Genomic DNA, 25005 nt, shown 5'->3' on the forward strand with positions numbered 1-25005 from the left:
TTTTGTGAAAAATCTGCTGATTTGAGTAACGCTGATTCTTAAAGGGCTGCATTTCTTACCTTTTAAGTGAGCTCAGTCTTGTAAAGCTTAGGAAATTCTTTAAGGCTAGTAGAGCTTTGCATAAAGATGAAATTAGGGTAGCATTTTATTTTTAATTATTTAACTCTGATACTTTTTTTTATCTTAAATCATCATTTGTCTGTGAGTACTTTTCAGATAGATCTAAGAGGCACTTTGAAGAGTATGTGAAGTATGAAAGACTGTCTATTACAAGAGCTGTGCAAAAGGTGTAAAAAAATCCGAGTTTTTACAGTATTCTGAAACATGTAGTTCAGAATTCTGGAGAAAATGAAGCATTGAAAGAGGAATCTCTCAAAAGTAGATGAAGGAACGAGAGTTTGGGGTTTTTGAAGTATTTTGTTTCAGCAGAATGGAAATATACTGGTTTGATCTTGACTTTATGTTATATAACACAATAAAGAAAAATTAAAATCAGATACTTTGGAGCATTTCATATTGTCTGCAATTTTTTCTTTATTCTAAGAAAACTGGCCTGGTTTTGTGAAGCATTTTGAGTTTGACAAAATTGACTATTTGGCTAAAGTTTCACCAACAAGGTCTGGATACCTTTCTGTGTAGAGTCTTGCGTAATTATATTTATAAAACTAGAATACTTTTGTACATTATTGTTTAACAAAGTTATCCTTTTAACCTCTTCTCATACATTTAATTTTGTGCCATTATTTGTTTAAATGTGCCACAATACTTAATCTTTAGGATGAAAGGGGATTATTGAGCTCTTGCTACCATAGTCGTGGAAGGGTCAAGCTAAAATAATTGCAGTTGTGCAGACATTCTTGAACTGTGACTGCTGATACCTGTGCTTTTTGCCCTTTTTTTTTTCTGCATGTCACATTATTCTTCAAACTACTTTTGCTGTACTTACTTGACCAATTCTCTGTTGATACTTTGTAAAATGTGTACATGTAAAATGCTCTCTACCCTTTTTGAAGAAAAATTATTTGGAGCTGAAGAACTCCACTGAAATCATAGCTTCATACTAGCTTTTTTTACAGACACAAATCCTGTGCTTAACCTGATACATGGAAGGAGCTAAAACACACAGAAGGGAATGAACATTATTAGTGGTAAGAGTATGATGCTAGGAAAAAAATGAGTCTTCTAAAAAAGTTTAATCAGTTGGCTGACAATACTGACTAAATGGCTTAAGGGTCAACTTCTGAATAATCAACTTTCATATGTAATGAGGATAAATCCTGGAAGTAACAAAAATTTAAGCGGGAGGAGCAGAATAACGCAAATGAATGTAATCATATCCTATATTGGCCACATGATACATATTCTAGATCAGTCCCACTGTGCTGGGAAAACTCTGTAATAGGAATTTGTGCCCTACTTGTTGGACAGAAATGTAAGAAAACTTGATCAGTAAGGATAGGGAGAACTGTGAATTATAGAAACTTCCCAAAAATGGAAATAGAATGGAGCTGTAATAGACATGAACGATCCAAACAAAAATAGTGCAGGGATTTGTGAGTGATTGCATGAAGCCATGTTAGTAAAGAATATTAGGCATAGGTTCTTTGTTGGCTGTTTCATTCAGAAATAAATTTCAGTTTTTCCACAATTTTACTTGCAATTGGGAAACATTCAGGCATCTTGCTTTTGTATCTGCCATGGATCTAAATGACTGTAGATGTCTTACGCAGTTTGACATCATTGGAGACATGCCTTTTCACTCTTTCCTCCTACACACATCTGCAACTGCTGCTGCTCTCCAGACAGCAACAGCAGCATGTGTTTGAAGCCACCCTCCCACCAGTACATTACCTTTGAGGCTAGTGAGATGGGAGCTTATTCCTTCCATTATGGATAAGTGAGATAAAAAGGGAAATGACCTTGTAAAAAAAAATCCAGCCCAGAGCAGCATGGAGGAGTTAAATGTTATTTTCCAAATAAACAGTTAAAGTAGAAGCAGGGAATTTACAGACATTTGTGTTGTTTTTTTTTTCTCTCAGGAGCAGTGAAAAGCATGTTATTGTGGATGAGGCATAGATGTTGTGTGGGCTAGAACTGATTCACTTGGAATTTTGTAACAGTGCAGTGCTGCTTTTGATGAATTTATAGAAGCTTAACCCTGGAATAACTTAGTTCTTGTACTGCTGTACAGCTATTAAACGTAGGTGTGATTTAATGTATCAAAATATTTAAAATTATTTGACCTATAGTGTGGTATACCAACAGTTGTGTTGGCATAGAATTGTGTTGTGTTGGAAGAGACTTTTTCCATGTAAGAGTAGTTACGTTTATATAGAGCCAATGTAATCACAGTCATACTAGTGGAAGAACAGTCATGGTGCTACTCTAATTCTGCTGTAAGCAAAACTGCACAGCCTGTATAAGGAGGCCCATATGTACCAACAGAAATGAACACGCTTTTACTGTAACTGATCACATCACTGACTGAGTGATATAATGCTTGTTGCTGCTTTCTCTTATTGAAGATGTTGAAGAGCCCAGCACACAGAGGCTTCTTTCTCAACCAGTTATTGTGTCTTCCAAGTTGCAAATCCCTGGGCTACCTTTGCGCTGGGAACAGCAGAGCAAACTCCTTCCAAGTGTAGCTGGAATCCCAGCCAGTAAAGTTTCTAAGTGGAGTACAGATGAGGTAGGTTTCGCCTGTATCTTCTGTCTCACTACTACTGCCCTGGGGAAGTCTTGGTTGATTGAGAGGTTTAGATTAGCAATAATGAATTAGTACTTCAGAGGATTAGAGTCAGCCAGACCTAATACAACAGATCCCCAGTGGCTGCCATTCAGCCCTGGAATCAGTAGTTATTAATTCATCTCTGTATAGCCAGAGATAAATATGTATGTGTGTGTATATATATATATATATATATATATTCACTGGGGTTAAAAAGGAAAAGAAAGAAAAAAGAGAAAAAGCTAAACATATAGCCCAGCAGATCAGGTGCCCAAGGTCTACACTAAAAACATCTAGTACCCACGCAGGTATTCTGGAGATATAGTTTAAGTGTCAGCATGGACCAAGGAGCTATTCCTGGTGCATAGTTTTGATGTGGCACACTGTTTTGGAGGGTGAGAATATAGGGCAGAGGGGAACTGCATGGATATGGTCAGGCCATGACTCTCATTAAAATCTTAAAATCATGGTTTCAAGATTTTAGAGTTCTGTTGCTGTTCAAGTATGTAATAATGCTTGGACAGACAGGGTCCAGTCCCTGATTTAGTTTCAGAATTACCTGTAACTAAGGCAGTTCTCTCCATTGGGACAGTCAGACCTTCTCTAATCAGAGAAAAAATAAGTGTGAAGTTTGAAAAAGGATTTACTAATCTCTGTGCAGTGGAAAATAAAGAGGAAGGCAGCAAACGTTTTGTCAGAAGTGGTTCACTGAGAGAAGATCCATTGTTCTGGATCTGCATGGATAGAACAATATGAGTAATTTTGAGGGAGTAGCCATATCCTACTCTTAGATGTCTTGTGGAAAAAAGTGGCATGTGCTCTTCTAGTTTGTGGATTTTGTGAATCCTGTCCGTAAACAACCAGCTGCATGACTCCATGTACTTACAGAAGAAGGTGGAGCACCTAACATGAGGCTGTGAAACAGCAGCTGAAAACCTTTAATGATTGTCAGCCTTGGAGACTATTTTGAGAAAACATCAGTCTCACTGTATCTTTTGTTGTATACTTTGGTGGCAGGTCTCTGAATTTATACGGAGTTTACCGGGATGTGAAGAACATGGGAAGGTGTTCAAAGATGAGGTGGGTGAATTTTATTTCAAAAAGACACAGAGTACAGATCTTGGTGAAAAGATTAATTTTATGTCATCATTAAAAACAGATATAAAGTAGTAGGATGAATTGCATGTTTAAAGTCAAACGCAAATAGATGAAAGGTTAGGTTGGTTTGCATGAAGTGGGAAGGAAGTAAGGTAAACTTTCTCAAAACAGAAAGAGACCTATCTGATACTTATCTAGTTTTATGTTACTTTAGTTCTGCAGGATGTTAATAAGTTAATAATAAAGAAGAAATTCTTTACTGTGAGGGTGGTGAGGCACAGGAACGGGTTGCCCAAGGAAGTTGTGAATGCTCCATCCCTGTCGGTGTTCAAGGCCAGGTTGGAAGAAGCCGTGGGTGGTATGGTTTAGTGTGAGGTGTCCCTGCCCGTGGCAGGGGGGTTGGAACTAGATGATCTTAAGGTCCTTTCCAACCCTAACTGTTCTACGATTCTATGTTGTGAATAGTTCAGGTGTTTATTCCAGCCAGACCACCTGAATGGGCAGAGTCTGATACTGTAGTATCCCAAGTCAGCCAGCCTTTCAACTGAAGAATAATTGGTACTCAGCACCTCCTGAGGAAAATGCATACAGATGGCCCTGCTAATCTCCTTCAAGAAATTTTCAGGCTGTGCTGTAAATCAGAATGACTCTTACAGTTGCATATCAAAGGATTGACAGGTGATTTCTGGGCATTTTGTTTGCACTTGCTTTGATGTTAGGCATTCTACAGCTGCAGCAGGTATGCAGGCCTAGATTGTCCCCTGTGTCATTTAGGGTGTTTCACCAATTAATTTAAGATCAATAAAAGCTGGCATATAGCTAATCAAGTCACATGGTGGGAAGTGCCAGAGAGACGGATAAATCCTAAACATTTTTATTCTCAGAGGTGTAAGAAAATACTTCCCGTCTTCAGGATTCAGCCTCTCATGCTTTGTCTGTGGGTAGTAGATTAAACTTCTACCAGTGAGACTAACTGGTATGGACTAGCTGGCATCAGTAGTTCTTTCAATAGGTAGAAGGTGCTGGTTCAAACTTCGCTGTGGAAATCAAGCCTTATCCTCCTTGTATTAATTGCTGTAAAAAGCTGGGCACTCCCACATTCACACACTTCTGGTTCAGAGCCCACCCAGTCTGGCTTTGTGCACAAAATGAGTAGTAACTAATTGTGGTAACTGCGTGATGCTGTTCTCACTTCAGTGCTCCTTGACTTACAGTGCTGGGATGTACCTAGCAGGCTTCCCTTTGCATCGTGCCTGATTCTGAAAGCTTGTCTTTCAGTCCTACAGAAACTTAGTTACACTGGTTTTATCTCAAATTAGTATCTAAGACTAAGCAGTGCTCCTGATTAGTATCTAAGACTAAGCAGTGCTCCTGATATAACCACTTATGATATCCTGCTTAGGTTACACTGAAAACTTACTATAGATACCTGAAGTGACCTGAAGTTGACACAAGATGTGCTGGCCCCATTGAAGCCCTTGGATGTGAGGGCCTTGTGGCTCTTCATGTTCAGATTTATCACTCCTGCCGACTGAGAAATTTGCTTACAGAGTATTCACTTGCAACATTTATTGAAATAGTAACGCTACAAAGCTGTAAATAAAAATACTCAGTGTTTTGACAAGCTGTGTTTGTGTCAAAGAAGCAGTTATACCTAGCCTGGCCCTTGTTTACATCTGGGACCAAATTTGTTTTATTTTGCTATTTAATTAACAGAAAGGGGTGGCCTGAAGGGGGTTCCAGTTCTGTAGCTGGGAGTGAAATCCAGAAGCTCTCTTACAAAGGCTTGCATAAAAGGAGTAGCTAAGATGTTAAAAAGCCTTAGTATGCTGCCGTACAGTTGAATTTATAATTTCATTTATCCATTTTGTCAGTAGCTCTTACTTTATACTGTCAGTATGAAAATAAGAGCAGGTTAGCTAAAATTTAGCCAAACAGTTGTTTTCAGGCAGAAAGATGATCATCATCCTGTTCTTTTAGCCTAGCTGATCTCTCTAAAAGGTTGAAATCAAAGCTATCCTGAAAGCATTTCAAAGTGTTTGTATTTAGCCATTCCTTTACGCTGTCTGAAATTAAAGAATTTTCATGTTTCCTGAAACATCTGTACTGCTGCACTGTCAGACCTATTGATAGCATTGTGTGTTTTTTCTTTTCCAGCAAATTGATGGAGAAGCGTTTCTGCTAATGACCCAATCAGACATAGTCAAAATAATGAGCATTAAACTGGGACCAGCCCTAAAAATCTTTAATTCCATTCTGATGTTCAAAGCTGCAGAGAAAAACTCACACAATGAACTTTGAAGAGAATGGAAATGTGTACGAGTCAGCTTTCTCCACTGGAGTTCATGTTTTATTCAAAGCACAAAGACTTGCTAGAACTATTGACTAAGGACTCTCAGAAAGGAAGAAACGTATGTTCAGCACTGGTGAACTGTTTATATTCTCCTGGAGCCAGTAAACATTTGAATCCTTCTGGGAACTGTTCAAGCTTTTGAGAAGGTACTGTTTAACAACCGAGTCAGCTAGTCTTATTTACCAAACTGATGGCGCTAGTTCTCCAATGACGGTTAGGATCCCTAAGTTTCTCTGGACATCAAGAAAACCTTCATGAATTATTTATGCTGTATTATATAAGGGAATGTTAATATTTTATAAGAATTCTTGAATTTACTTCATGTACCCATTTACTTTTCAGAAGCTTTTACTTCATACTATAAAATAAAACCTGAATAGCCAAAAGTTAGGCTACAGGTAGCCAGATGAGACTGTTATGGCTAATACCTATGTGCCATAATTTAAAAATGAAACACAGTGTTACATACGTGACACTTTATGCTACAGCATATAACTTTACAGATTATAAAAATGTCCGTTTGCTTGTAACAAAACAAACCTTGTTGAGGTTGAAATTATAATGCTTTTTTGATAACTGAATGTTTTTACTTTTGCACGATTACAAAAATGTTATGTGAGTTTTTCCACCAGCATCTTTAATGTATTTTACCAAAATATCAGTATAGAGAAGGCTGCAACTGAAAAATAAACTTTGACTTCATAGAAGACTTTTTGTTAATGCTGCACAATAGAGTCCCAGCCTTTCACATGGAAACTTACTACAGTCCTTCAGCCCATCAAGGAAAATACATGTATATTGAGGTAAGGACATTAGCAAAAAAGAAGATAGATTCATTCATGTATGCATGTGCCAGTCTCCAGTGTAGTTACCACAACAGTGGAGAAAACCAGGGTGCCAAAGGTAGGATGGCTACTCTGGCTTCATATTCAACATAAGTTTGTTTTCCCAATGGTGAAGAATTATTTCACCCACTACTTCCTAGTTGGAAAGTCTGATTATAAACAAATAAGGCATAGGGGGAAACATAAAGCGTGGAGGAAAAGGATGCTTAAACGCATATGGTGCATCAGCACATTCTAGGTGTAAAATGCATGCATTTTACTGGGTCATTAGCAGGCTGCAAATGCTGTCAGCAAGTACTTAGGTGAGGCAACCTTCCTTCTTGGAGGATTATTATAACGATTTGTCAGGGAAAGTTGTTGCACTTGGTATATATAAGATGTAAACCAGATGCACTTTAAATGGGAGAAAGCCTAGCTATGTGTATACTGAAGACTGTTCCAGAATACTACTTTTGCAAGAAAGAGAAGAGTTGGATCAGGATTTTTGGCAGCCCTCTTAGTGCTGTGGTGGGCAGTTGCTCAGCCTTTAGAGCTGAGAACAAACAGCATTTCCGTTGCACAGAGCTGGGAGAATTTTGCATCTTCCCACAGATTTTGCCTGGCTGTTCTTTGGCTGGAGTTCCTTAAGATTTCAAGAACACTCTGTGCCCTTTCCAGATCATGTAAGTGACTGGTACCTGCCATAATAGGAGGTAAAACAGGGTCAGTATGAAGTAAGTTGCATTGCTCTGTTAATTTCCTTCCATAGCATTGCATAATTAATGTTTTTTTACATTTTGTTCAATATTTGTACATTCAAATTGCACTCTTATTGTACTACATTACAAATAAAACCTGAACTGGAGCTGTCTGTTATATGTGTGTGTGCCCAGGATTTTCAGATGAGCCCAGCTGTACCCAAGTAATTCCTCACTGTAGCTCAATGTGGCCATGAGTTAAAAAAGGAACTTGTCTACTGCTGTCTGTCCTCCCCCTAAACGCTTAACTCCTAAGGCTAACAGGCCGTTTGTGGACCTGGACAAAGTCACTGGCAGCACCTGAAGTTGCCCATGCAGATCAGTCAAATGCCACATTCTTCTGTTTTCTTTTCTTCTGTCTTTCCATATAGTTTTATTTTCCTTCACCCTCAGTGTCTCTCATGTGAGCCAGCTCCGTAGCCTGCAGTGAGAACCAGTGAAGAGATTTGCTGCTTGACAGAGATTATTTGGAGGTGTTAGCAGCTCCTTGAATTTTTATATATTTACTTACAAAGTATTGTGGTTTAAGAAATGGGTTTGAGTTAGTACTGTTCACAAAATTTAGAATAAACCTCACTTAAACGGTACAGAGACCAACCTATTTATACAGCTATCACAACAGTGAGGACATGCATAATCCTTACTTTTGTATCCAATGCGATGAAGTAGCAGAGCGTAACCACCTCTCTTACAAAAACTATACCCAACAAATTTACTTACTTAGAAACTAAAACCACTCAGGACACCTACTGAATTTTTAAAACAGCTGTTGGTTTGTATGTTGTGTTGGAGGTAGCCCAGCTGTCACACAGGTAAAAGTTGTCCCCTAATTCCATGGAGCCACATGAAAAATACTAAGACTTCAGTAGGAGAGCCTGGCCATCAGATGCAATGAGCTCCCCTTATCCTGGAGGATCTCCCAGCATAGTCTCTGCATTGGAGTCACGGCTGCACAGCTGAGCTTTAACAAGACAGCTGTGGTCTTCCAGGCTGTGTGTTTGAGTGTTTAAAGAATGGTGGTGACCACAAACACTGCATTGCCCGCACAGGCATTTTTAGAACGGGTAGGAGGTTGATCTCTGGTAGAATGCAATGTTTTAATAAAAATCCATTTTGATTTCTAATTCCATGCAATGAGTTGTGTTTGGGCTGTTGCTACTGTCCATCACTAGGTGTTTGTCCAAAAGCCATGCACTGTCAGGCAGTAGTCCCTGGGATTTCCAGACATGCAGGAGTTAGGAGGAGTGTGTAAGGGAGAAAAGGAGGCTGTGGAAGAATAGAAGAGAGGGCCTCCGCTCTGTGGGGGCAGACATAGTCGCCATGTGGAGAAGGCCAATTTGTTCTGGGGAACAAATTCAGGAAAATGAGGCATTCTCTCCCTGGCGCCAAAGCTGTGGTTACAAACACACATGGCAGCATCCCAGGTAAGTCATTCTTGCTACTTTGAGAACTCATCTTAGAAACCTTATTTAGCAAATTCAGGAGCAATGTAAAAATAAAAAGGTGTTATGCATGGAGAGAATACTAGAAATTTATCTTCCTGCAAACTAAAAATCAGGCCCACCATTTTAAAATACAAAAATTATTATAGTAGGCTTTTAGTGATGATAGTATAATGAAATGATGGTAAAAAGGAAATCTTTAATTTGTGCCACTTCAAAACATTAACTGTATTAGCATCTGAAGCAGTGAAGTGCTCACATTCGCTCACAATGTGGTTTTTAACATTCTGAGGGTCAAAATATTATCTGAATTTGTCAAATGCTCCGTATGGAAAAATAATCCATGACACATGCAGTAGTCTAGAAAATTTTATTATCTCTAATGCCTCTAGAGTGCTCTAGAATTTCCATTTAAAGTAATGAAAATGCTTCGGTTTAAATTGTTGTAAAAAGCAGCTAGTACAACTTAAAAAAAAAAAAAAGGCATTATTAAACGTAACTGTTATAAATATACACACATTTTCACCAGAAAGAATGGCACTGATTTATCTTCACAACAGAGGGATTTATTTTGACAAAATAAATTTGTCAAATGCTTCTGAGGGGTGTTGTGTACACCATCAGATACTGGGATAGTTGGGTGCCTCCAGTTCTCTCTTTACCTGGGTGAACAGGGATGCTGGGCTCCTCACTTCAAAGACCAGGGACTCCAGGAAGTTCAGTGTCCTGTGGATTCTCTTTGGGCACGGGATATCAAACACATGAAATGCAGCCACCAGTGCTGCCAGGGCCATGGTGCAGTCATGGAGCTGGGCTAGCTCTTCTCTTTCTACATACAGCACAAACTCACATGAATTCACGTGGAAAGGATTTTTTACTTCCAATACTGGTGTCACTGCCTTTACCTAAATTAAAAAAAAGGAGATTTCAAATGATGCCACAGCATCGCTTTGGTGAACAGGTCAGAGAATTAACTAACACGAAACTTTTAAATTTAGCTAGTATTTCTATGGATATTTGCCATCTACCCGAAAGACAGACTGATGTCAACCTTTTCCAGGAACTAAGCTGAGCAACCAGAAGGCCAAGTGATGCACCCAGGCAACTGATACAAGGAAGAGAGGCCAAGCCTGCTATGCTCTGTCTCCTACCTCCTCATTCACAGCAGCAAACAGACTGGAATCATCTCCAAAGACATCTGGCAGGAGCAGACATGCAGCAGTCATTTTCATATCTGTCAAAGGCAAGGATTTCTACTAAATTACAAATGCAAACATTCTAGCACCTCAGTATGGCCCTGGAAAAGCAGATTGCAACCTACATGATAGTTAACAGCTCAGCAGTGGAACTGTTCAGTCCATTTTGAAGAGTAGCTTGTATCACAGTGAAGGTTTGGGCACCTCAGCTGGCAAAGGGTATTCAAATAATTCATGGCACTGCTACTCAGTATTACAATTAAATTTCTCTCACAATAAGTAAGTAGGCCTTTGGGTTGCTTCTGTTGGAGTCTGCAAGCTGAGTAGACCTCCTGCACCCCCCATCCGTGCCCACACTCTCCTCTCCCTAGTAAATCAGGCATTTCTGGGGAGTCCTGGTGCCAGAGGACTCCACCTTGAAGGCTGTGGTATGAGCTGGCACGGCAGGACCTCCTGGGACATGGTATGTGCTACCCTCTGGTTCAGCTGTTACTGACTCTAACATCTTTCTTGCAGGTCAGGCTTCAGGTGCCATGTGTTTCACTGAACCTGTCTTGTCAGGCATTTATTACCTAGGTGCCAGGTCAAGTTGTTTGTGATAGAAAAACAGGAAAGTAACTGCCTTAGGACTTTACTAAGATGTTGAGTTAAAACTTTGTATGTATAAGAAAAGGGGAAATTACTTACATCCATAACTTTCTAAGGCCAAAGGTATGAGTAGAAAGTCCATAAACGCTTTCTGGATTAGGCTGCCTGCTGACACTTTCTTATCTACCATGAGCTACTGAGTACTCATGGCTTTAAGCTTAAAGAAAGAAAACCCCAGTATTTTAACCTACTGTGCTGGCTTCTTTAAGAAATGGCCTGGTAATAAAAGGAGTGAAACTGCTAAAGGAAACACATGTATTCTTACTGTGTCACTTTTGATTTGACATCCTGGCATTATGCCTGTGTGATAGAAAATGACAGTCTGAGGAGCACTTCTCACAGAGCTAAGCTCAAGCATAGGCACTGGCAGCTGCAGTTTGGGAAGAATAACGATTTCGAGTAACTGCTTCAAAGGTTTTGCCCTTGCAGAACTGTGCTCCTCAGACTTCTCAGACTGAAAGAATTTGAGCGGCAGTGGGCGCTTACTCCCTCACAGCCAGGAAGTTGAACACTTTGAAGTTCCTGGACCTCTTTGCATGGCTGTGGTACCTGCTCACCAGAGGTACCAGTTTGTGCACTTATTCCCGCAACACGTCTGCAGACATGAGGCACTTGAAACACAGTGGTAATTACTAGTTTTATTTCACCGGGATGAAGAGTTCACCCATAGAAACAGTAACTCTCTTTCTAAAGGAAATGATCACTTCTTATGAGACTATTTCTAAAGCAGAAAATTAGTTTTCTGTGTGTATTTTTAGAAAATAATAAGCACTCCTTTGCAGATCCAGAAATACGTAACTGCTCATCTAGCTATACTTATCCTGCAGTCTTTCATTCAATTAAGAGATTCAATACCTGACTTAATTTTCCTAGTAATTCATTAGCTTTTATTCTTAATGCTTCCTCATCGCTGTGTATTTTTTCAGGCAAATGTGACATTTTTAATATGTTTTTGCAGTAAAATTTGAGCTAGTTTAGTTGCATAAGTAAGAACAATTAGCTACAACAAAACTCTGATATTCAGAGCATAGAAGATTTGTACTGACATTTCAGAATGTCTTGCTCTGTGTGACGCTTCAGATTTTCTTGCAGCATAACGTTAATTGGATTGTTCCTCACCGCATACAAAGATAATATGTTTTCTGAATAAATCTCCAAAATCTCAACTGTTTTCTTATAAATGTCCATGTGTGTGAGAAGCTGGAACTCCCTAAAGAGCTAAAAGAGAAACAAATATTTGGTATTATTGCAGTCCTGGGAGCTGAAAACAGCACAACATGCACACTTTGAAGACACAATAAAACTAGCTCAGTAAAAAAGTTTATAAATCAGAGGGGATGGTTTAATTTCTTTTCAAAGTAAGGAAGAAATACATCAAGTAACACCAAAATACTGCAAATAATGCACTGGTATTGTGTTTGGTATATTTAACACAGGACTGGTGAATCTTTCAAAGGGGTGTTGACAGCAAAAATGTGAATTAGGTTAAAGAGAACAATGTTGTATACTTCACTGGAAACATGCAGTAAAACATGTACCTATGGTTGTATCACATCTATAACACGAAATGCAACGTCATTATTAAAAATAACTATTACCTGATAAGGGCATCTTAAGAAAGGAAATAGTCTAAGAATGTCTTTTAAGGGTGCCTTATCACTGATCATCTTTCTCCGCATTTCAATTGTCACATTCATTCTGTTATCCACTTCTTTCCAGTTCCTCTGAGTTTTCAGATATTCTTGCTTAAGCCACTGAATGTGTACATCCATTGCACTGTCTTCAAGATAAACTGGTTCTTCCTATTAAGAAAGGAAGGAGAGAATTGTGACAAATCACAATTTTTATCTGATGTAGCTTGTGTGATTTGAGTGTAGTCATAGTGTAGACACCCTCAGCAGAAAGTACCTGTGGTATTATTTCAGTACCAGCTCTGTGGACTTGCCTTCATGTTCTGATAGTTAAATGAAGATCTGTTTTCATATAACACTATAGATATCAGCCAAGTCTCCCAAGCTTAAATTACATATTTAAGGATATTAGTGAAATTCCTAAGCCTGTGTCTGGTTTGTCTAATTGAAGAAATAGTATTTTCTTCTTACTCACACAGGTCCTAAAAGCAGGACAACAAACTTTCACATTTATGCGACTGAAGTATTTACCTCCAAGGAGACCAGCTGAACTCAGATAACTCTTAATGGAAAACATGACCAAGCAGTTTGACTGTTAGTGTATTGAGAAAGTTATTTTGTACTTGAAGATTGTTAACAGTGTTCTTCAAAATTACTATTATTGTCCATGCTTTAATTCCAAACCCAGTAATTTATAAGAACAGGAGTGGCTATCCAAAGGAGTAGTAAATCAGTGGCAGTAGCCTGGAGCTGTTAAGTTTCTATCAAAGGACGCAGCGAATTTGCTCGTTGACACAAGCTGAGGTGATGTACAGATACACTGTTAGTACAGCTACTGCTCCCAGGCTGCATTTACCCTGGCTTTTCCCGTATGTATTATCACTGATGCAGCTGTTGTCTCTGTCAGTGGTGGCCTGTGGGTCAATGTCAGTGGGAGATGAAACACTTCATCCTGTTCCCCAGACCATTTAAGACACAGAGCTACGAAACATACAACATCCAAAAGTGCTTCGCAGTGCTCTGTACGTGCAAATAAACTTTCCAGTTTAATTAACATCCTTTCTTAAATTGTGCATATGGCATTCCAAGAATGGTTGCACAACATACACAATTAAAATACCTGTCTCTCTCCCAGTATATATCTGTGGATTTCAATAACCATACGGGTCACAGAAGAAAATAAGCCTTACATACAAGACAGGTACCTACTGTGACCCTGCAGGTACTCCCTTGGCCTGCGCTAGGCTGCTGTATTAGCACAGTCTGCACTCTTTCTAATAGAGGACTTTAATCTGGATTGCATTACAAGGGTAATATTTGTTCATGACCAACTTGAGTAGGCATTCCTACCCTCCTCCTCACTGCACAGGAACAGAGGTGATGGGTCAGACAATTTAAGTCCCATACCCTCCTCTACCTGTCTGAGTGCTGGGAAAAAGAATTGTAGAATCATAGAACAGTTAGGGTTGGAAAGGACCTTAAGATCATCTAGTTCCAGCCCCCCTGCCTCACACTAAACCAGGTTGCCCATCTCTGTCCAACCTGGCCTCGAACACTGCTAGCAATGGAGCATTTACCACTTCTTTGGGCAGCCTGCTCCTGTGCCTCACCACCCTCACAGTAAAGAATTTCTTCCTTATATCTAACCTGAACTTTCCCTGTTTAAGTTTGAACCCATTACCCCTTGTCCTGTCACTACAGTCCCTAATGAAGAGTCCCTCCCCAGCATCCCTATAGGCCCCTTCAGATACTGGAAGGCTGCTATGAGGTCTCCATGCAGCCTTCTCTTCTCCAGGCTGAACAGCCCCAACTTTCTCAGCCTGTCTTCATATGGGAGGTGCTCCAGTCCCCTGATCATCCTCGTGGCCCTCCTCTGGACTTGTTCCAACAGTTCCATGTCCTTTTTATGTTGAGGACACCAGAACTGCACACAATACTCCAGGTGAGGTCTCACAAGAGCAGAGCAGAGGGGCAGGATCACCTCCTTCGACCTGCTGGTCACGCTGCTTTTGATGCAGCCCAGGATACAGTTGGCTTTCTGGGCTGCAAGCACACACTGAAGCCGGCTCATGTTCCTTTTCTCATCAACCAGCACCCCCAAGTCCTTCTCCACAGGGCTGCTCTGAATCTCTTCTCTGCCCAACCTGCAGCTGTGCCTGGGATTGCTCCAACCCAGGTGTAGGACCTTGCAGTTGTCATGGTTAAACCTCATGAGGTTGGCATCAGCCGACCTCACAAGTGTGTCAAGGTCCCTCTGGATGGCATTCCTTCCCTCCAGGGTATCAACCGAACCACACAGCTTGGTGTCATCGGCGAACTTGCTGAGGGCGCACTCAATCCCACTGTCCATGTCAGCAACGAAGATGTTGAACAAGACCGGTCCCAACACCGATCCCTGAGGGACACCACTCGTTACTGGTCTCCAGCCGGACACTGAGCCATTGACCACAACTCTTTGTGTGCGGCCATCCAGCCAGTTCTTTATCCACCGAGTGGTCCATCCATCAAATTGATGTCTCTCCAATTTAGAGACAAGGATGTCGTGTGGGACAGTGTCGAACGCTTTGCACAAGTCCAAGTAGATGACATCAACTGCTCTACCCCTGTCCATCAGTTCTGTAGCCCCATCATAGAAGGCCACCAAATTGGTCAGGCAGGATTTCCCCTTAGTGAAGCCATGCTGGCTGTCACCAAGCACCTTGTTGTTTTTTACGTGCTTTAGCATGGTTTCCAAAAGTGTCTGCTCCATGATATATAAAGTAAGGTTGTGTATGTAGTGGCATCTCCCCTGAGTTCTGTGAAGACTCCACTGAACGGGAGTTTGTGGACTCCCAAGGGTTATGGCTTTATATTTAATAGCCTTCAGTAGATTTTTTTTGTTCCATTATTTTTCCCAGACACTTTTCCAACTCTCATAAAATGGTACATCCTGCATTAAATTCAGTGGTTTAACTGTGCACTGTTGGAAAATATTTTATTTTTCTCTTGCTGCTTCTGCCTTCTAATTAATATTCCGGATTCAAAACCTATTCACCATCTTCTTGCCACTGTAGTATAGATATGTTATATTCTGTCCTCGGCCACCTCTTTTGCAGCCGAGACTGTCCTAAGCTGTCAAATCATTCCACATAGAAAACCCGGTCCAAACTTTCAATTATCCTTGTTACTATCTTTGCATATCCTGTAATTTCACTACAGCCCTTAGCTAGTTGAGATGTTGAAACACCACAGGTGCATCCAGTGGAATAACATGCTCCCTTTTGTTTCTTTCTTACATAATTCTGAGCATTCAATATACATTTTTGTACTGCTACTTAGCATTGTGCCAAGTTTTCTTTGGCATAATATAAAAATATCATTTGTGAATAGTAAGAATAAGCTCAGAGCCCATCACTGTAAATGTTGTTAGGACTGAGTTTTCTCTTCATGCCTTAGTTTTCATCTAACACTCAAATTTTATCTGTTGTTTTTTTGCCCTGTCACTCAGTAGCATGGGGTCCTTCTGCAGTTCTTCAGACAGTCTTTGGTTGTTACTACCCTCTTTAGCATCATCCAGTGTGGTCAGCCAACTATCCTCCTTTTCCCACACCATTTAGAAACATATTAAACTGCTTAAACGAAGCATTAATAATTTTTCTGCTGTAAAAAACAGCTATTTCTGCCTAGCCTTCTTTGTTCTAATTTATTCATGCAAGGACCTTCTTGCTTACCTTTTTGTTTATCCTTCAGATTATATCCTCTAAGAGTCTTTGAAAGGCAGGTGGTGAAAACTCCTCTGAAGTTAAAGTAAATTCTATCAGTTGGATTTCCTGTGTCCTCAGGGTTGTTGAATACTTCAAAGAATGAATGAATTTATGAAGAATTACTTCTTTTCACTGGAACTTTGTTGATTCCTTCCCAGTGTGTTCATCTCTTGGTTCTGCATTACAGTTCTTGCCAATTTGGCCAGTAAAGACAGTAGCTTTCTTGGTCAATATGGTCCCTACCAACTGTGAATACCATTCTAGTATTCACACATCTCCAAGTTGGCTGTTCATCTGTTCCTTAAACTGCTAACTTGCTCTAAGTTGGATGGACTGGCTCTTGCTTCAGTATGACCACTGCACAAAACCAAGGGCTGGCTTACTCCTGTCAGTCTCAAGATGCTCATGCTTTCTCACACATGTACACAGATGGTTGGGTTTTTTAATTACTGTTGTGTTTTTTACTCCAGGCAAAAGCTAGTTTGAAGTCTCTGACTCCAAAGAGCTGTTATTACTGCTCTGGGTCTGCTTCCAAGCCTCCTACCCATAGAGCAGGAGCTTCTTCAGGCACCTGCTGTGGCTCATTTCCAGAGGGGCCATCACCTTCAGCACCTCACTTACAGAGGCAGGAAAGCAAAACAAACTCAATCTGGTGTGCTGTAACCACAGACAAACCAACTGGGTTGCTTAGAAACAAACACTGAGAGCAAGTTATGACCTTTACTCCAGCTAATTTCTATCCCCCTTGTCAAGGCAAATACAGCTCAAGCTCGCAATATAGTCAGCTCTGTCTTTGAGAGCTAGTTTAGCTAGTGATATTATTGACTATCTAAATGAGACTATTTGACATTTTTGTAAGCATCAGTGGCAAGCTACCAATAGAAATACAGCAGTAGTATAAGGAAGAATTGCTGTCAAACTTATCTACTAGGAAAAAAATAATGTGATGGAAGGCCAGACTTCATTGTGTAAATCATCCATTACATACGAGTAACACAAGTAGAAATCGGCATTAGAATTGGTTTTCTTGCAATGTTCAGCCTGCTTAGAGCAATGACCATCTGTAACCTTTCCACCTTTTTAAGCTCCATTTGTAGGCTGAGGAAAGGTAGTTCTGAAGTGTAAGCTCTTTAACATAGCTTGTTTAAGCTAGTAGTCTGCGTACAGGTGTATATTTCCAGCCATAAAACGTATCTTAAAAATTCAGGCAAGTAATAGAACTGCAGAAATGTCCCAGATCCCTGGTAGCATTGTTTGGATATCAATTAATGACAGTTTTCTACTGGCCTTAGTAGGTATTGCTGTTTCAGAGATTACTTCTTGTTTATTAAAGTGCAGAGGAAACATAATAAGTTAACGTACTTTGAGGATGGGCAATGATGAGTATGATGTAAAATACTTGGGGTGTTGTAAAACAATGCTGCATGCAGTGAAAGAGCCTGTGAAAACCCAATTCTAGGGTTGGCATTAGCAACCAAAGTTGCTATGATCTGATCTTGACTATACATGATGGCTTTAATACAGTGACAGAGCATGCCTTATATATCTAATCACTTCATTTTGTCCCTGGACAGTTTCATTCCTACTGGGGAATACAAACAACATACTGTAGTATATACTGCTATGCAAATATAGATCAGCTGATAATTGGGAAGATAGGTTTACTGCATCATTGCATATTTCTAATTCCAGATGACTTAATGCAAGTGATCCATGTTTATCAGTAAACGAACAGAACACTGCAATAAGACTTCACTGGTACATCAAGTCAAATGGCAGTGGCTGTCTTTAGTGTGGAATTGGAGAACAGGGACTTTAGATGTTTATGGATGAGTAGCCGTTTTCAGTCAAACTAGCTGAAAAGGGCAAAAGCATTCTGATTTATGCTCTTCATTATTTCTAAGCATAGTTTTATTGAAATACAATCTGAAGGGTTTTGATGGAGCAGAAATTTTGACATTACTTGAATTCTACACAAACTATTTCTGACCTCAGGATTTATTAGATTCTAACATAAAAAAAAGTTATGCTTTTATTGAAAAATTACAAAATACTATGCTTGCAGCAGAATGTGTTTGGTAACTTGCTTTGTAACTCAATTCCCATTATATTCAGACCTTCTTTCTATTTGGCAAATTTGCCTTTTTTTTCTAGTAAAGTGCAGTGAAATTATATTAACTCAGCCACACCTAAATGCAGGAATCACTTAAAATGCTTTAACTTTTTCCTTTTAGTTTTTCATTTGTGAACAAGTTAATTTTTAAGGTAAATGGAAAGGTAACCAAAAGTTGACTTTCTTCTGGGGGAAAGAAGTTATCTCAGTGGGATGCCATTTTGCAAAGAATCTGGGTTTGGAAAGCTGGTTACTGAACCATTATATCAGCCTATCACACGCTAATTTAGGGAGGACTCTAGATCCTCTTCACTTTAACCATCAAAGTGAGAAAGCCAATTAGAGCACAGCAATATATCAGAATTTTGACAGTAAGGTTAAAGCTCAATTATTAGCTCAATTATTTCAGTACTCAGAAAAGCAAGCCTATCTAGACCAAAGTCAGGAGCTCCTGTCTCCAGGTCTGAAGAAAAGAAGCCAAAGCAGGACACAACTTAAAAAATAGCTGCTTTAAATGAGGAATCATTCATTCTTCAGGTCACCAACCTCCAGTGTTAATTGGTGATCTCTAATTATTTTAGTATATAGATTTTTATCTTATTTAACAACATGCTAACCTCATTTTCAATGTAAAGAATTTCCTTTCTTCTTAAACCATAAAAGTTCTACTTATTTTAAAAATATCCTTCTGGAACAAATGAGTATTTACCTCAATGCCTTTAAAAAACATGCTGCCTTTATGTCACACGCTCATGAGAAATAGAGAATAAAGAAAAAGGTCAAAAGGAAGCAGAAAGGGAGTGAATGAGGTAAGCAGAGGATCCAGTACTTGCATGGCAGTGTAAGCTAGACCTTGTCTGAGGGATGGTCCTGGAAAGACTCTTAGCCCTTCTGTTGGATTCACACACAACAGGTGACAGCAACAGGGAGCCCATCCCAGAGTGCTCATGCCCACAAGCTCCCTAAATCTCTTGGCGTCTCAGATATCTGTGACTAAAGACACTGGATCTAGAAGCCACATGGGTTGTAGGGCTCTTTGCCCACACTCCAGCTGCCTTTCCCTAGTGACCCGCAATTGATACTCCCAGTTCTACTTGGAACCATACACAAATAGGTTGTGTTAAGACGCTCACATTAAACAGGAATGCATACATACAAAAACCATAATTTCTTTTCACCAAAAACTCAAAAAAAAGCCCTCCAAATCCCTCATGCCTCCCATTTCCAGAAGCAATAGGTTCATTAGTCATTTGGTCAGAGACAGGTTTTTAAATAAATGCCAAATTCCTTAATATCTTTTTGACGGATCTTGATTTTTCACATATGATATGAGATTACATTACCATACTCTTGTAAAAAGCCCAAGATAGAGGGACATTTTTATGAGTCAGTGCTGCAACCAAGGAAGTGAAACTGCTACATGTCTTTGTGGGGAGAAATGGAGCAATTCTTATGAATGATGTGTATCTCCAAGGTCTAAGCTTTCAGTTACTGTTTAAAGCCAGCATCATAAATCCTTAAAGTCATTAGTGTCAGTAACAAAGTAACATGATTGCCTAATCACAGTGATGGAAGCTCTTCTCGTGAGGACAGCAGGAACGTCTTTGCTTTACGAGGGTTTACAGCAGTTCCTGAATGGTAAATGTAGCCTACCCTTTGCTACCAACAAAGATCAAGGTCTCTTTTTTTGAAGAATATCAGCAGAACCTACCGGTTCCTCAGCTTGGGAGACTGAATTCAGATAGGACCAGCAGAGTTAAAGGGATGGATATAAGGACACTGCACTGCATGCTGTTGGTCTCTTCACGCCAACCATGGATTCAGGTTCCTCACCTGGGATGCTTTGGGACTGTTTCTTTGACAAAATTCCTTTGGATGGAGACTAATCTACTTGCTGGAAAGGGCAGAAGCCACGCGATGGTAGCAAGAACCATCTCCTGCAACAGCAGAGCCACATAGACAGGTTCAGTGGTGCTGGCACTGAGTGGGAGCTCCTTTTACACCATACTTTGGGACTGGGTTGCTGATAGGTAGCAGTGTTGGTACAGCTGTTGTATTGACTGTCATTATTACTGCTCTTGTCAGCTCCCAGCAGCAGCTAAATATATTTCATTTGAAAAAACATTTCAGGTTTTTCTGGCTAGATGCCAACGTATAAGCCAAGTTCTGTTACTGCTGCTGCTAACACTCCTTGATTTCTGAGTCTATACCTGCATCAGAGTTAGCATCAATGTTAAAGGTACTTATGCAAGAAAACCTGACAGTAGCAGTTTCAGGGTCTTCTATCTGCCTAAACAAAGAACATGATGCTTGAATACTCCCACTGAGACTATAGTAGGACCCTTGTTTCCTTGTTCGGAATAATCTTTTCCATTAATTGGGTTTTATAACTACTTCAGGATGATAAACAGCTTTCACAGGTAGTTAAGTAAGCATAATGCAAATCTTGTATCTTGATTTTTGAATACTGAAAAGTGTGTTTTACTGCTTTGTCTGGAACACATAGAGACACAAGGTATCTTAAAAACACAGTGTACAGAACAGCTTTTATTACCGCTATTGTAAGGGACAGACTTTTTTTGCATGGTGACTTTCAGGTTCATCATATTGACATTTAGTTTTCTGAACACTGAAGCATTTTAGATCAGGATAAACGCTTGAACCAGGTGTGATTTGCTAAAAAAAACCAAACCCTAAAACCAAACAAAATGCTGCAGACTGACCTGGAGCAAGTCTGAATCTGAAAAGCAGGCAGTAAGCTGGATACTGCTCAGGATCCATCTTAGTCCCATAGGGTAGCAGAGAACTGAGAAGGCATTGCAACTGTGCCACCTCTCATATCCAAACACTGGACACAGACAGGTGAAGCGACATGCGCAGACTGCTTTCATGCAAAATTGACCATGTAACCTTCTGCAGGATCCATACTGTCTTGTACTCAAATCAGATGTTTAATTAAAGCAGGCTGTGCTTTAGCTACATATACTTACCCTTTTGCGCCAGGCAGACTCTCAGAGCTAGATTACGTGCTAATGCTAACTGCAAACTTTCAAGGCCACGTAAGTCAGTTCATATCTGATCACATTTACCTTCTGATTTGTAAGCTAACAAATACACAATGTAAGCAAAATGGGTGAAATCTTGTTTCCTCTACCAAGGGACAACCAGTATTTCACTTTTCGAGACTAACAAAATTACAAAACTTGGAGTTCTGAAAGGGACAATTTGCTCTTTGACCACCACCCTTGTGATGACCAAGCTAGCATTTGAACCACATGCTTTCATCATATGGAAGCCAATCACCAGCTGTAACCACTCTTTCCTCTCCATCACCTTTTGCCTTTTGATAATCCTCTGGCCAAAGATGCACAGCAAAAGTGTGCTATCTTCCTGTTGCTTTCTTGGCTCCCCTAGTTACAACTGGCAAGAAGTGGTTTCTCTCATAGCCTGAAGGACCAGAAGCCCAGTAATTTCATAAAGATGCCATTTCGATGTTAAAAAAAAAAAAGAATAAGGTCATTCAGAACAAGCCACTGGATGGCTGACTTTGAAGTAACCCCACTCTGGCGGTGGAGGAGAGACTGGCTTGCCTTATTCATTTTTGTGGCTTGATCACCCCTCTCGTGGAAAGTACCTTCCATTTGCAGATGAATGTCATTAAGATTACAAAGCACCCTGCCCTGGACTACTGCAGCTCCAGGATATTTGTATGACTGGAAAATGAATGAGAAGGATTCTCACCTCATAGCCAGAAAGTTCGTTAATTAAGAAGGCTTTCCTTATTTTCAAGTTCTAAATATCCCTCAGACATGGAGGGTCATATTAATGTGCAAATTTTTCCAGTGGTGGCTCAACTAGGGAGCATCATTTTAAGCAAAGCATCCTTCAGTGACAGACACCTAAAGCATAGGTTTATGTGCTTACCATTATTTTACAGCCCTGCACGTGCTCAAGACCTTTGCTGTGATGCTAGCACTCTAAAATGAGTATACTCTTCAATCTTGCTTGAGTATAATGCTCTGTAACAAGGAACACATCAGCAGATGTTTTAAAGGAACTGGGGAAAATGCCAGATGCTACATGTGGAAGAAATGCCCTACATGGGAAGCAAAGTAACACTCATGCTGTGTTTGGAGCAGGAATGCCTGCTGGCTGGTAATGGGGCTTGGTCAGGCCAAGGGGCAGACATCATCTGTGGCTCTGAGCATATCCCAGAACAACATAGGAAGCAGGTCTTGGCAAGCAACTGGTTTTTTGCATGATAAAATAGAAAGAGTGGTTAAGGATTTCATTAGTAGTAAGAACTTTACTTTTTATATGAAACCAAATGCCAGGTATACCAGTGAGGCATTTCTTACTAGTAAATAATCTTTTTATCAGTTTGATAACATTAACAATCCAAGATTATACTGACACAAAACACATTTGACAGTTACATCTTATGACTGTTCAGAAACTAAAGCTCAATATAGAAGTCAGCTGTGTGGCTGGTAAGTAGGTCATCTGTTGGGAACAGATGTGCTCTTTCATCTGCACTGCTTGCCAGTTGACTTCAGCCTGTAATGCCCTAAATGCTCTACTCTGCTAGCTAAGAGAGAGTGTGATGACACAAAGGGGTTAGAAATCCTTCACTGATGATTCTCCAAAGGTTTCCTTAAGCTGGAATTCATTTCCCACATTTTTACCTTAAATAATCCTGATGCACTGACTTCTAGTCCACAGAAGGCTGATCTGCTCTTCCAGACTTGGAAAAGGAATGAAGGCAAGGGATTCTGTCTAATGATAATCTGAGAATCATTTGGTTCTGCCTGTGGTATGCGCTTCTAGACCAAGCATTTGTTTTTTGAAGCTAAGACTCTGTTTAGCAGTTTAAATTTACCACAAAGCAGTTAGTGCCAAGAGTGGCAGAAAGGTGCCTTTATGTGTGCCCCTGAACATACACAATGAAAACACCAACACTGCATTTGTTTAGACGAATATTAAACAGACATCTTATTCAGCTGTATGCATTTGTAATGACATAATTCAGGACCTTAGAGTCAGACACACCTGCTTTCAAAGTAGAAACACATTTGGAACTAAGAAAGTCATGACTCCCCCAGTTTTGTGGGATTCATTCTTAAGCATTAATAGGTTTTCATAAATGTTAATTCTTCCATTTATACTGTTTTTTTATTTATAGTCATGATACAGGAAAAATCATGATACAGGAGAGAAAGGAAGAGTTGACAAAGACTTGGGTGACATGGTTTAGTGTGAGGTGCCCCTGCCCATGGCAGGACAGGTTGGAACTTGATCTTAAGGTTCTTTCCAACCCTAACTGTTCTATGATCCTATGATTCTATGATTAGGGGTACTCAGTATCCTCTTGCCCCCTTCCAGTTTAACCCTTATTTGATTACAACATCAACACTAGCAGAAAATGCCTAGACTTTAGAAGAAATTGATCATACTTTCTTCTTCAACTTCTAAAGCAAACAAGGAATGATCAGTGGTGGCCTTGGACAGTGCAGTTAAAAAGAGTGATGATTCCAGATACAGTGCAATGCAGTTACACCTTCTCCATAGAAAAATGAAGTTGAGCACATAGTCCCTACAAGATCACTGCAAAGCTCTTCTCAACTACCCGATGTGACAAAAGAGACCCACCCCTTTCCGAGCATCAGTGAATAAAGGATGGCCAACTCTTGATGCATACAGAAACTCAGGAAATTATCATTTCTCCTTTACTGCATGCAAGGCTGTTTATTGTGTTGCACCCAAATTAAAGGTTTCTTACTTCACACATTCTGCAAGCCATTCAATTAAAGCAGGCAAAAAGAGGGAAGTGTTTATTCCTGCACACATTAGCCAAAAGGGGATAAACAGAAAATACTGAAGCTCAAAAACAACAAAACAAAGATACAAAACAAAACACACACACACAAAAAAAACAAAAACCAAAAAACAAACCCACAGCAAAACCCAACAAAACCTAAAGAAAAAGAAAAACAACCCACCACCAAAAATTCCACCCCCCCCCCCCCCCCCCCCCCAAAAAATACAATGAGAAACCAAACCCAAACATATATGTGCATTTTGGATAGAAAATTACAATTGCCTTCAAACACAAGGGCAACATATGGAGAAATGCATCCAGTAAACCACTCTTGCTCCCCTAAATATCATGTGTCTGCCTAAAGAGCAGGGTGGACAAGTAAAGTCAAATATCTGCTTACCTATCATCTTTATCCCATTCTTACAACTGTTTTAGTTTTACCACATTTTAACCGCAGCACAAGGAAGTGTGGGGAGGACTGGTAAAGGATAACTAGAACCATAATGTATTTATGAAAGTGTACAGATTAGTTCGAATGCTTCATGCACTTACTGGACAGTGATAATTCTCCAAATTCTCTAACTAAAGGGAAATACAGCAACTGCACATATAAGCATCCCTATGTATATCACACACCAACACAGTTTTTATAT

The 25005-nt window shown here is 39.9% G+C and overlaps 2 protein-coding genes across 12 annotated transcripts in view; one reads left to right on the forward strand and one right to left on the reverse strand.

Annotated features, from left to right (window-relative positions):
• The window catches only part of L3MBTL3 (L3MBTL histone methyl-lysine binding protein 3), an 80628-nt gene extending 72760 nt beyond the window's left edge, over nucleotides 1–7868 (forward strand). For all 8 annotated transcript variants that reach the window (XM_062639713.1, XM_062639708.1, XM_062639712.1 and 5 more), the window contains 3 exons: nucleotides 2526–2689; nucleotides 3746–3808; nucleotides 5984–7868. In XM_062639713.1, coding sequence (XP_062495697.1) covers nucleotides 2526–2689; nucleotides 3746–3808; nucleotides 5984–6127 — 371 coding nt within the window. In that variant the 3' untranslated portion in view covers nucleotides 6128–7868. The remainder of the gene's footprint in view (nucleotides 1–2525; nucleotides 2690–3745; nucleotides 3809–5983) is intronic.
• Nucleotides 7869–8683: 815 nt separating this feature from the next.
• The window catches only part of SAMD3 (sterile alpha motif domain containing 3), a 73556-nt gene continuing 57234 nt past the window's right edge, over nucleotides 8684–25005 (reverse strand). For 2 of the 4 annotated variants that reach the window (XM_062639715.1, XM_062639714.1), the window contains exons 8-11: nucleotides 12646–12849; nucleotides 12094–12265; nucleotides 10355–10437; nucleotides 8684–10108 (exon numbers count right to left, since the gene is read on the reverse strand). In XM_062639715.1, coding sequence (XP_062495699.1) covers nucleotides 9824–10108; nucleotides 10355–10437; nucleotides 12094–12265; nucleotides 12646–12849 — 744 coding nt within the window. In that variant the 3' untranslated portion in view covers nucleotides 8684–9823. The remainder of the gene's footprint in view (nucleotides 10109–10354; nucleotides 10438–12093; nucleotides 12266–12645; nucleotides 12850–25005) is intronic. The other 2 variants (XM_062639717.1, XM_062639716.1) reach the window with 2 other exon arrangements.

The sequence above is a fragment of the Pezoporus occidentalis genome, unplaced genomic scaffold (assembly GCF_034315485.1).
Source record: "Pezoporus occidentalis ecotype Australia unplaced genomic scaffold, CSIRO_AGI_Poc_V1 ctg61, whole genome shotgun sequence".
In the NCBI taxonomy this organism is placed as follows: domain Eukaryota; kingdom Metazoa; phylum Chordata; class Aves; order Psittaciformes; family Psittacidae; genus Pezoporus; species Pezoporus occidentalis.